Below are 13,102 nucleotides of genomic sequence, written 5' to 3'. Positions count from 1 at the left end.
GACGTGTCAGCCAGGACAGCCCCACAATATCCAGAGCCTTTAGGAACTCCGGTCGGATCTCATCCACCCCCAGGGCCTTGCCACCGAGGAGCTTTTTAACCACCTCGGTGACTTCAGTCACAAGGATCGGAGAGCCCACCTCGGAGTCCCCAGACACTGCTTCCTCCAAGGAAGGCGTGTTGGTGGAGTGGAGGAGGTCTTCGAAGTACTCTGCCCACCGGTTCACGACATCTCGAGTCGAGGTCAGCAGCGCCCCACTCTCACTGTACACAGTGTTAGTGGTGCACTGCTTTCCCCTTCTGAGACGCCGGATGGTGGACCAGAATTTCCTCGAAGCGGTCCGGTAGACGGCTTCCATGGCCTCACCGAACTCTTCCCATGCCCGTGTTTTTGCCTCGGCGACTGCCGAGGCTGCATTCCGCTTGGCTAATCGAAACCTGTCAGCTGTCTCAGGAGTCCCACAGGCTATATAGGCCCGGTAGGACTCCTTCAGTTTTACGGCATCCCTTACTGCTGGTGTCCACCAGCGAGTACGGGGGTTGCCGCCACGACAGGCACCAACCACCTTACGGCCACAACTCTGATTTGCCGCCTCAGCAAGGGAGGTACGGAACATGGTCCATTCGGACTCAATGTCCCCCACCTCCCCCGGGACATGTGTATAGTTCTGCCGGAGGTAGTAGTTGAAACTCCACAGCCAGACGTTCCCAACAAACCCTCACAACACCTTTGGGTCTTCCAGGTCGGACTGGCATCTTCCCCCACCAACGGAGCCTACTCACCACCAGGTGGTGATCAGTTGACAGCTCCGCCCCTCTCTTCACTCGAGTGTCCAAATCCGATGATACAACTATAAAGTCAATCAGCGAACTGCGACCAAGGGTGTCCTGGTGCCACGTGCACATATGGACACCCTTATGTTTGAATAAAGTGTTTGTTATAGACAATCCGTGTCGAGCACATAATATCCAATAACAAAACACCACTCCTGTTCTGATCGGGGGGGCCGTTCCTTCCAATCACGCCCCTCCAGGTCACACTGTCATTGCCCACATGAGCATTGAAATTGCCCAGCAGAACAAGGGAGTCCCCAGGGGGAGCGCTCTCCAGCACACCCCCCAAGGTCTCCAAAAAGGATGAGTACACTGAACTGCTGTTTGGTGCATATGCACAGACAACAGTCAAAACCCGTTCCCCCACCCGGGCGGAGGGAAGCAACCCTTTCGTCTACCGGGGTGAATCCCAACGTACAGGCGGTGAGTCGGGGGGCAATAAGTATGCCGACACCTGCTCTACGCCTCTCACCGTGGGCAACTCCAGAGTGGAAGAGAGTCCAACCCCTTTCGAGAGGGCTGGTACCGGAACCCAGGCTGTGTGTCTGAGGCAAGCCCAACTATGTCTAGTAGGAACTTTTCGACCTTGTGCACCAGTTCAGGCTCCTTCCCTGTAAGAGAGGTGACATTCCACGTCCCAAGAGCTAGCTTCTGCAGTCGAGGGTCCCCGCCTTTTGCTGCTGCCCAGCTCACAATGCACCCGACCCCTCTGGCCCCTCCCATGGGGGGTGAGTCCTTGAGAAGGGGGACCCACGTTTCCTCTTCGGGCTGAGCCCGACCGGGCCCCATGGGTGTAGGCCCGGCCATCAGGCGCTCGCCAGGAGCCCCATCTCCAGGCCTGGCTCCAGAGAGGGGCCCCGGTGACCCGCGTCCGGGCAAGGGAAAACCAGGTCCATTTGTCTTTCTCATCATACGGGGTCTTCTGAGTCGTACTTTGTCTGGTCCCTCACCCAGGACCTGTTTGCCATGGGTGACCCTACCAGGGGCGTAAAGCCCCAGACAACCGAGCTCCTAGGATCATTGGGACACACAAACCCCTCCACCACGGTAAGGTGACGACTCATGGGGGGCATCAAGTTCCAGGAATTATATTTCTTCAATAACGACAGTTTGTCAAACTTTTCGTGGTGCTGAGTTCATGCTTAGCTCCTTGGTAGTCATGGTAACAAAAGACTGACTTGCGCTTGACCCAGAAGGACAGAGGATTGGAGGCTGGTTTGAATGGATGCATCCGAGTTGCTGGGGATCGGCTCATTTCAGCAAGACAAGACATATGATGTGTGAAATGTGATAGAATTCTTGCCCCATTTTATATTATCCTGATAATAATTAACAAGTTATTTTAATGAAATATATCTGAATGTTTTTTTAATTCATATTCATGCATTTTAAAAAGAGAGGTGAATTTTTCAAAGTGAAAAAAGATACCGTCCATTTATGATCAACCATTAGACGTGGTGTGCACAAAGAGTCTTTTGTACCACAGCGATTTTACTGCCCTTCAATGCGCCATATATAAAATGTAATGGCTGGCAATGCGATGTAAACACATTATAACCTATTTTTTCTCACACGGCTTTATTAGTGCTGACTGACCTCTGACCGACATCTAGGAGATGGTTTAAAATTACAGAGTCCAAACAGCAGTGAGCATCTCCCTTTTCAGTTAGACCGTAAGAGGAGAAATGTGTCTGAAAACCTTTAATTACATTAAATGCCCTATTACAAAGGCTATCAGGCCTGGCTACAATTGACTTAGAACAGAACAAAGGCGGACACACTCGAATCGCTACAGTTATTTATACAAAAGAAATCTCCACACTACAACCATGTGATTTAACTGAGAAGTACGATTAATTTTGTTGTGTAAACCTTCACAATGACACCTGCTGTAATGGAATGTTGTGAATAAAAACTGAGTACTCACCCTTTCATAATGGAATTGCGGTAAATATTTTACATCACACTAATTAATTCACGCAACCCAAATTTGTGACCTTCTGCTGCGTAAGAAAACCGCAGCAAAGAAATCATTTTGTAATTGTTGTGTTTATTTGGTGTGAATGGAGTTGAAATGTCTCAGTTGTCATGAGCAAAACACGTGTGCTGGTCCAGCAGCATCAGCAACATGTTCTTAAGTAGGGTGAAGTGAGCACGGTAGGTGATGATTGCAGAAAAATGGAACACGCAACCTAAACAACCATCTCAATATGCTGCAGGGGCAACATCTGTGTCTCTGTGTGGATGCATGTCTGCTCATTTAAAATCACTACGCAGCAAAATCACAGATGACAGAAGAAGCAATTTAATTAGAATGGGTGAAGTATTCTTCTTTATTTTATTTTATTTTTATCCAAACACCCATCCACTTTCCGGATCGCTTCATTCTCATTAGGGTCGCGGGGGGTGCTGGAGCCTATCCCAGCTGTCTTCGGGTACTAGGTGGGGGACACCTTGAATTGGTTGTCAGACCATCGCAGGGCTCACAGAGTCAAATTACCGTCCACATTCACACCTTGGGACAATTTAGAGATTAATTTCATTCAACCTGCCATGCATGTTTATGGAACATCGGAGGAAACCGCAGGACCCAGAGAAAACCCAATTGGCCCCGGGGAGAACATGCAAACTCCACACAAGGATACCTTAGCGTGTCGTGACCTCACGACTTGTGAACTGTGAAGTCGGCATGCTAACCACTCCACTACCGGACTGCCTAGTTTTTATTTTTATGTGTTTATTTTATGTCTTGACTCTTGTTCATTTGCAACAACAATGCTCAGTGAATATTGACCCAGAAAGTTGGTATATTTTAGACTGCATTATTGTTGTTGTTTACAAGGAAAATGCCTTGACCCACGCCTCATCTTAGATTGTCATTGAGTCGTACAAGTGTGCTTATTCGTATGGATTTATATTTGATTGAAAATCAAAATGTCATTGATGCTGTGCAAGGTTTGCTAACCATATATTGATGTCAAAAGGAATCAATGCTCAAAGCTCAAAATCAATGACTTTGCTCAGCAATATAGGCAAATTGTGTAATGTGGCATAAGACAGCACACGCAGCAACAACTTTACCAACTATGATTCATTTGACACTATGGCAGTCCACTTGCTGAGGGTTTTATTTGCATATTTATCAAAACATAAATTTACCACTCCACGTTAGTGATAAACATATAAATGTGGCCATTAACCCGCAACCTCCTTGATATTAAAGATTATAAATTTTTCCGTCATTCCTGCAATTACAGAGTATGAGTCAATATTATTTTTAGCCCTTTTCGGGACAGCGGTTACTCAAGACATCTCATCAGGTTACACATTATCATTATTGATACATGAAAGGGTCGATCATGAGATTGAGCCGACATAGGATAAAACTTTACAGGAGAAGGAAAAAGAGTCGGAAGAGGGAATGATATTATTATTATTATTATTATTATCCATCCATCCATTTTCCGTACCGCTTATTCCTCATTAGGGTCGCGGGGGGTGCAGGAGCCTATCTCAGCTGTCTTCGGGCATGAGGCGGGGGACACCCTGAATTGGTTGCCAGCAAATCGCAGGGCACACAAAGACGTACAACAGTCACTCTCACTCTCACACTCACACCGAGGGACAATTTGGAGTGGTCAATCTGCCTGCCATGCACTGCCATGCACTGTGAAGCCGGTGTGCTTCCAAAAACATGCATGGCAGCCAGATTGAACGCTGCAAATTGTCCCTAGGTGTGAGTGTGAGTGCGAATGGTTGTTTGTCTATGTGGCTGGCAACCAATTCAGGGTGTCCCCTGCCTAATGCCGGAAGACGGCTGGGATAGGCTCCAGCAGCCCCCGCGACCCTAATGAGGAATAAGCGGTACGGACAATGGATGGATGATGATGATGATGATGATGATTATTATTATTATTGTTATTTTTCCTAATGAACTTCAACTCCAAAATAAAGCAGGATGAGACTGGGACTCATTTCGAGTCCCATTTCGAGGAAAATACAGCAATAGTTAACACAGGAACAGGACATGATTTTTTTGTTTGGTTTATAATGGGCCAGGAGAGACATTAAAGCATTTATTAATGAAATGGTATGGGAGTGTAAATCTTCAACCTTCAAGTACCATCTCAAAGCCCACCTATTTAAAATTGCATTTTCTGTGTAGCTCTCTCTCTGGATTCTATTTATAATTGTATTTTATTTATTGCATTCTATTTGTGATTGTATTTTATTTAGTATAGTACCTATGATTGTCTGTGACTGTAAAGTGTCATTGAGAGCTTTAAAGGCGCTTAAAATGTAATGTATTCTTCTTATTATTACAAAATCAACTCCTGTGTCAACTTTTAACTGGACAGGTAGATGACAGATAATTCTTCAGCAGGCATGACATCATTATATAATGTGTGTGTGTGCGTGTGAAGGGTATGTGTGTGTGTGTGTGTGTGTGTGTGTATGCATGTGTGCGTGTGCGTGTGTGTGTGTGTGTGTGTGTGTGTGTGTGCGTGTGTGTGTGCGTGTGTGTGTGTGTGTGTGTGTATTTGAGTAGGTCTGTTTGCAGCTTGAATGCTGTGCTTGTTTAAGTGACCATCCGGCCCATGTTCCTGGCCTTCTGCGTTGCTCATCTATATATCTTTGTTTTTTCCCCAGACATTGCATCTGGTCAACTACTTACTGCAGATTGCATCCGACTCATCCGAACCATCTGCACACTCTTGCTCCCCATCACAGCGCCACCTAGCAGGAACACACTGCCCATTGTTGCAGGCAAAATCTGTGGTTGCACATGTCTTCTTTGCTGTTGAGAGGAATCACAAAGACATTAATTAAAATGAGAGAATGGGCCTGTATTCTGAATATATTCATGAATTTAGGGCTACTAGAGCAAATTACTGTATCTGAAACCAGCAGCAACAGCCACAAAATGAAATTAGGCAAATCAACGTGGCCTCATTTTGTTGAAAATATACCATGGTGTTTTTCTATTACAGTTTAAAAAACAACCAACATCACTTTTTTGTTTCCTAACTGACATCAGAAAAACGTTTTATCGCATCTAAAATTAGAAGGAAATTAGAAGGAAAACACACAAATAACACGATGGTGAATCCTTGTGTGTTTCACCGAGCATCTATTTGATATTCGCTGACAAAAATTGTCAAAAAGGAAAAAAGGAATTAATCAGCCCTTTCCCACGGACTTTGCCTCTTTTTGGTGCTATATTCCCCTCCCCCAGATACCTCAAAATGACAGGGAATAAATTCTTTAATCGATTGCAAAAATGTATGCTTTCCTCTTCAGAACTATTTGAATCATATTCATAACTGTATGAGTAACAAGAAAGCATATTCTCCGAATCTGAAGCCATTGTTTTGATTCTCTAGCAAGGCAAGATGTCTTGGCGTGACACCACGAACAAGGGGGTGGGACTATCTGAAACTGGCCACTTCCGGTTTCAAATTGTACTTTTTAAGACACTTTAAGTCATTTTTATTGGTGTTTTGCATATGACTAAAAATATCATACTGCGTTTTTTGGGTATTTTAGATGCTATAAAACGTTTTTCTGATGTCAGGAAACAAAAAAGTGATGTCGGTTGTCCTTTAAGGTCTAATGCACTATATAGAAAAAAAGTCAGATTTGTGTAAATTACAAAAAAAAAAAAAACGTGTCTGCTCTCAATGAACCTTGCATGAGGAAGCGTCACTTCGTGTAAGAATGCTGAGAGACGTCGAGTGATGTTTTTGGGTTTGCTGAGTTTGGTCAAACAATGATTTTCAGTTATAATCCCTGGCGTAAAAATCTGGAATTTTCTGAATGAATACTGATTTGGTTAAGAACAGGGACGTTCGAAAACCAAGGTATTATTGGATATTGGGAAATGCTTTTGCACTTTTTCTCAGCAGATTAAGAATATTAGTTTTTAAGCATGCATACAACTGGACAAATATATACAGTTAGTTTGGAAGCCACATCTGTATTTATTATTTTTGTCCCAAGAGGCGATGTGTTTTTTTATTATATATTTTTTTTCAAAATCAAAATCCCTGTCTCATGAGGAACTCTTAAATCTCTTCCACTGAGTTTGCATACACAAGAGGAAATTCAACTTTTAGGAACATCAATCCCGAAAAGAATTCTGTCGGGTCAAGTAGTCACGAGCAGAGACAAACAGACAATTAAATGTGAGGAGATTTATTTAGCAAACATCATCATTTTGAAAAAAATATCCCAATTATAGAAGCTTATCAGTACTCTAATCTTCTTAAACTGATAGTGATCCTTGTAACACTATTTCTAAAGCTATTATGAATTTTGTCCATTTATTTCTGTTTTATTTTTCGAGAAGAATAAAGACCTAAACCAACATCACAAATCAGGAAAAATATCAATTCGGGTCACTGTACCTTAGACATCATACAACGCGCTGAACAAAGAAAGTATGAGAAGAGGATGACTACTTTGGATGGATGGATGGATAGATAGATAGATAGATAGATAGATAGATAGATAGATAGATAGATAGATAGATAGATAGATAGATAGATAGATAGATAGATAGATAGATAGATAGATAGATAGATAGATGAGAGAGAGTGACGGAGAGAGACATAATGAGAGAGATGGAGAGGGAGAAAGAGAGAAAGAGAGATAGAGGGGAGAGAGGGAGAGAGAGAGACTGAGACAGAGAGAGAGGCTTGGGAACAAATGTAATGATATATCATTTTTTTTCCAAGATGGCGCCTGAGTAGGCAGCCGTCAGCAAGTGCTCTCATGAGCCTTGCTTTTTTTGTTGTTTTTGTCATGTTATTGTGTTTTCTTTTGTCACTTTGTATTGTTGTTGTGCATCGTGTGGAATGGATACGGATTGTTTTGGATTGGATTGGATTGGATTTGCCTTTATTAGTCTCACAGTTTTTCAGCATTTTTGGCCACGACAATCATCAAGGAGAAGACTGTGCTGAGCAGTTGCGCCTTTTCGACAGCATGAATATGCCAGTACTGTTTTTAAATGGGAGGAATGTCGATGCCATTTTACTGTCATCGCTGGACAGCTTTTGTGCTTTTTTTGCGCCTGTAATGGGCAGCATCTTCACAGCCCCGCTTTGTTCAGCGGAAAGGTTGGTGCTGTTGGTCAGTCTGCGGTTGGATGGATGCGTGGCTTGAGGAGCCTGCGATAATAAGAAAGGAGCGTCAGCGCAGAGCGCCGATGCGTATGTAGAACTGTCGCGGCTTGGAATTGAAGCGGACTTATGTGGGACAGGAGATGTAAGACAATATCTTGTCGTCAATGGAAGCAGCTTCGTGTTTGCTTTCAACATTTAGCTTGTAGTAGACGTGCAAAATCCACCATGACGTCCCTGATCCACTGCTGAAATGGATGCTTTGATCCTCTCTGTCATCCCTCTCTGTCATCTAGAACTGCTTCATGTCATCACAAACAGGGTACAGAAAGTACTGAAGATAAATGACTCTGTGTCTTTGTGTTGTTATATTAATTGTTATTTTTGTTTTTTTTCCCCAAGATGGCGGTGCGTGAACACGCAGCGGCTCCCCTCTCCAGGCAAATTGGCATTTTCATGTTTATTATGTTTTTTAAAGTCATTATAAGTGCCTTGCATGCTGGGTCTGAGAGGACAGTAATTTCATCGGTGGTGTATGTCATGCATATTAGCATATTTGACAATAAAGCTGACTTTGACTTTGGGGTTACGAATTGCGACAAAAAAGTACATAGACAGCAGTCTGTTACAGTTACTATATGTCATTATTACAGGTATGTGAAAAATGGGAATTATTTCACAGTATTACAAGTTTCAAGCAGACAGGGATCCACCACTGGCCTGGTTGTTTATTTGCGCCCTGAGTGCCATCATTACGTGGGTGTACAGACTGAGACAGCACACTTGAACTACTAAATGGTGACAAGCTTGTCTTGCTAAAACTCTGCTATAATGTTAAGGTATTCCAAATGTTTTTGAAGCACTCGTGTAGGCAGTTATTTTTTGTTGCAATTCACTGTGCGTTCCTTGAAAAGAAGCTGTAGAACCAGATATTTGGAACTTTTTCTCGCAACTGGATTATTTAAATTGGTGACTCATGGTCTTTTTGTGAAATTGTATGCATTAAAATTGTGACCGGTTGTGATATTTTATCGGTGACGTAGTTGAGTGTCTGTAAAACAAAGTGGGATCAAACAGTCCGAGTTGCGATAGACCTGAGGCAAATCTGTAGCATTCAATCAATGCATTATGGTCAAAGTCAAGTCAAGGTCATCTTGATTGTGAAATATCCTCTATGCATAAGCATGGATGACATTTCTTTCCTCTCAATCCTCAGTGCAAACATGCCGACAGGCTGAGCCCACACACAGCTAAAGATAAAAATAGCCAACTACATCACATAAAATAAATTAAAATATACTCTTCATACAAAAAGTGCTCACTACGTTCTCATGAGAAGATGATTTGGGACAATGCTTTTTGAGTATTAAATGAAGGTGAAGGTCAGTGCTTTCATCCATGTCATTACATTTACTCAGTACATCTCACACACACAAAGTGAAAGTGAAAAGGAAATAATATATGTACCCCAATAACAACTGCAAAAAGAAGACCATCACTTTTGATTACGGTATCGCCAACTAAGTTTAGGTCCTTTCTCGCCTTAACAAAACAGTGATTTTTACATTTATAGTTTTTTACATGAAAGTAGAATAGCAGTGCAAAAAATAAAGCACAGACATCTGCTTGATGAACTGTGAAAAAAATGCCAATTTACAATCTGAACAATCAGCAGGTTACTGTCTTACAAGAAGAGGAAAGGGGACGGAAAAAGTTTTTATTTTTCACAAAGCTGAGCAGTATCACAAAATACAGTGGCCCGCTTAAAAAAAGCTAATAAATAAATACATACATTGTACAATATAAAAGATATATGGATGATTGCTATCCTTGAGCAAATTATATTATTGTTTATGTTGGAAAGCAGTCTGGTTTCTGGGTTTCAAAGGTCGACAAATAGTAAAGAATGCACTTCCTATCATTTTGTTTTGGATATAATATTGACATCCAAACACACTCCAGTACCATAATATCCCAGACTCATTGAAATGTGTACAAATCGTTCAGTTTGCCCATTTCACGGTAAGATCAAAGCATTGTCATCAAATGGTGAGTATAGTTATACAGTGATACCTTGACTTACGAACTTAATTGGTTCCCAGACAGTGTGAAAGGCGAAAAGTGTGTATCCCAAAAAGTAATTTCCCATACGAAACCATTAACATGAGTATAATCCGTTCCCAGGTCCCCATGATATTTAATATTTAATACATAATTTTCTCCTTTCTAAATTTCTAAGTCATAAAACTATGCAAAATATACCTTATTTTATGTATAATAAATGTGCTATGGTATTATAATTAAATTAATAAACTGTACTATATAATAAAGTTGTTTTATTTACCTTCGTGATGGTCATTGGCTTGATGGAATGGATAGCTTTTTGCATAAAGTGTCTCAAAGAGTTCTGGGTTGTACATCTTGGAAGTTGTGATATTGCACCAGCAACAGGTGCAAACAGACACACTAGAACAGGGGTTGGGAACCTATGGCTCGCGAGCCATATATGGCTCTTTTGATGATTGCATATGGCTCGCCGATGAAACTAAATACATATTGTTGTTTTTTTCGCCGTTCATTTCCCGTTGGGGCTGCAGTTGGCGGAAAGCGCAATTTTGCTTGGATGACACTGACCTAGAATGGCCGAAAGCGCCATTTTAATTGGATGATAGTGGCTGTCATGCTGAAACAGGTAAGCGCCCCTTTAAATGAGCCCAACCAGTGCACTTCAGCGTGAATGCACCGGAGCATTAGAGGAGAGAAAATATTCTGATTCTAATTTGCAATGAAACAATACCATCGATGAAACAGTCGAATGTCAGTGACATTTTAACAAGCCCCATCTTAACGTTAGCATCAACATACTTCTGCGAGAAGTAAATTGCAGATAGCAAGTGTGGAAGCTTATGAGCCGTGTGCAGGCTAGCTAGCAGTAACTTCGCCTCTGGACCGGCAAATTGAATTTCATTCTGATCGTTTGCCTGGATTTTTACCAATTACGAGGAACGGAAAACCATTCATGTTAACGGTGAGTACTATCACAAAGTTATTTTAAATAATACATTTTGATATTTTGTTGAAAAGTGGCCGCGCGTGCGCGCGTGTGTGTGTTTGCGCGCGCACGCAAGCGTTTGTATGTGCGCGCGCGTGCGTGTGGCTCTCACTGAAAAACATTTCTAAATATTTTACTTTTATGGCTCTCTTAGTCAAAAAGGTTCCCGACCCCTGCACTAGAAACATCATTAATAGCTGGTTCTCTGCTTGTCTTTTCATTTCAAATTGAACTAATGGCTGTTGCGGGTTATTTGTGGAGCCTGCTTAATGGGAATTTTAACCTTGCAGTCTACACTCTGCCTTTGAACTATCTAACACACATTAACACTTGTTTTGTTGTAAATTAGATATCAAGTAGACAGGATGAACTGAACACAACTAGGAAAAGAAGAAGTTTGCAAAGAAAGCCAAAAAAAGTATGAGAACTGAAAAAAAAACATTTCAGGGAAAACAAGTGATTAAGAAAATTATTTTCAATGGAGTCATTTCAGATCGAGACTTACCAAATGGCTAAGGCCAATAGTTGTACTTCATTTAGGATGTATTCTTTTTCAGCATGTGTGGAGTTTTCATGCATGTGCATTAAATACATCTACGGGACATCCCAAAAGGACATAAAAAAACATAGACCGAAGGTATTGAAGCGAAAAGAACAAATGAAGGAGTAAAAGGACAGGAAATAGATTAAACATTGTGTTGTAGTGAGCCACTAAAACGCAATGGAACTCGACATGTCATTTTAGGGACAAAGGCCGTTAATCAGTGAGCTGAGGTTGGGCAACAGCCAAGAGTGTGTGGAGAATACTTCAAGTATAAGTGTTTTAGTGTATGTGTGTGTGTGTGTGTGTGTGTGTGTGTGTGTGTGTGTGTGTGTGTGTGTGTGTGTGTGTGTGTGTGTGTGTGTGTGTGTGTGTGGGCGTATGCGTGTGTGTGTGTGTGTGTGTGTGTGTGTGTGTGTGTGTGTGTGTGTGTGTGTGTGTGTGTGTGTGTGTGTGTGTGTGTGTGTGTGTGTGTGCGCGCGTTCGTGTGTGTGTTCTCTTTCTCTCGCACATACAATCATACACAAAGAGTGAGAGAGGGACAGAGTGGCAGGCAGATAGACAGTCGGACGGAGTGAGACATTTTCTGGAGGAAATCGCAAACAAGCCTATTACTGGTTAGCTGTTTATGAGGGGAATGGGGGAGGAGGTGGAGTGCTAATTGGTGTCTTGAGACCCCGTCATGGTAATTCCTGCTGGAAATGAACATTTCTGTAAACGAAGCGATTTACAATATTATCCATCCATCCATTTTCCAGACCGTGTAAACCTCATTAGGGTCGTGGGGGGTGCTGGAGCCTATCCCAGCCGTCTTTGGGCACTCGGTGAGGGGACACCCTGAATTGGTTGCCAGGCAATCACAGGGCAGATTTACAATACTACAGAATCGATGAGAAGGTTTCTTCAGCCGTCATCTGTACAAAAGTGAAGGTTTCGGACGTTTCGCCTCCTATCCAAGAGGCTTCGTCAGCGAACTAAAGTCTGACTGGTCGTATCGGCCCCATTTATATATCCCTAATGTCCAGACATGGTGGCGCCGGACACAGCTATGATAGGTCCCTACTCTCAGGTTGGGGGGCAGAGGACCCCTCCCTGTGGCCCCACTGATTGTTCCTACATTCCTGACTAACGACTGGCCTATTACCCCCACTCCCCCCGGTATCACCTCATCAGCATAACGACCCTCATCAGCATTGCGAAAGTTGCCTAACCTGTTTTGCCTAAGCAGGCTATTGTATGAACGATCCAAATTGAACCTCACCCCACCAGACCGGTTTAATGAAGGATTTTGTTGTTTTATAAGAATCGCTTCTTTTACCCCCCTTTCAAACCATCTATGTTCTTTCGCTAAGATTTTAACCTCATTGTCGTCAAATGAGTGGTTGCTAGCTTTTAGGTGCAAATGTACTGCCGATTGAGGTCCACTTATATTATCCCTGCGATGTTGATAAAGTCTTTTTTTGAGAATTTGTTGAGTCTGCCCAATGTACTGCTCTTTACAATTTTCATTCTTGCAATGTATGGAATGAACTACATTACTTTGTTTTTCATT

General features: G+C 42.4%; 1 protein-coding gene across 3 annotated transcripts in view; it reads right to left on the bottom strand.

Moving 5' to 3' along the window:
- Nucleotides 1-13,102, bottom strand: part of lrp8 (low density lipoprotein receptor-related protein 8, apolipoprotein e receptor) — a 215,003-nt gene that overhangs the window by 132,914 nt on the left and 68,987 nt on the right. For all 3 annotated transcript variants that reach the window (XM_089001780.1, XM_089001782.1, XM_089001781.1), the window contains exon 3: nucleotides 5,509-5,631. In XM_089001780.1, coding sequence (XP_088857906.1) covers nucleotides 5,509-5,631 — 123 coding nt within the window. The remainder of the gene's footprint in view (nucleotides 1-5,508; nucleotides 5,632-13,102) is intronic.

The sequence above is a fragment of the Hippocampus bargibanti genome, linkage group LG07, assembly GCF_051943395.1.
Source record: "Hippocampus bargibanti isolate YZ-2025 linkage group LG07, ASM5194339v1, whole genome shotgun sequence".
In the NCBI taxonomy this organism is placed as follows: domain Eukaryota; kingdom Metazoa; phylum Chordata; class Actinopteri; order Syngnathiformes; family Syngnathidae; genus Hippocampus; species Hippocampus bargibanti.
Note: the sequence above shows the minus strand (reverse complement) of the source record. Positions and strands in the feature narration are given on the sequence as shown.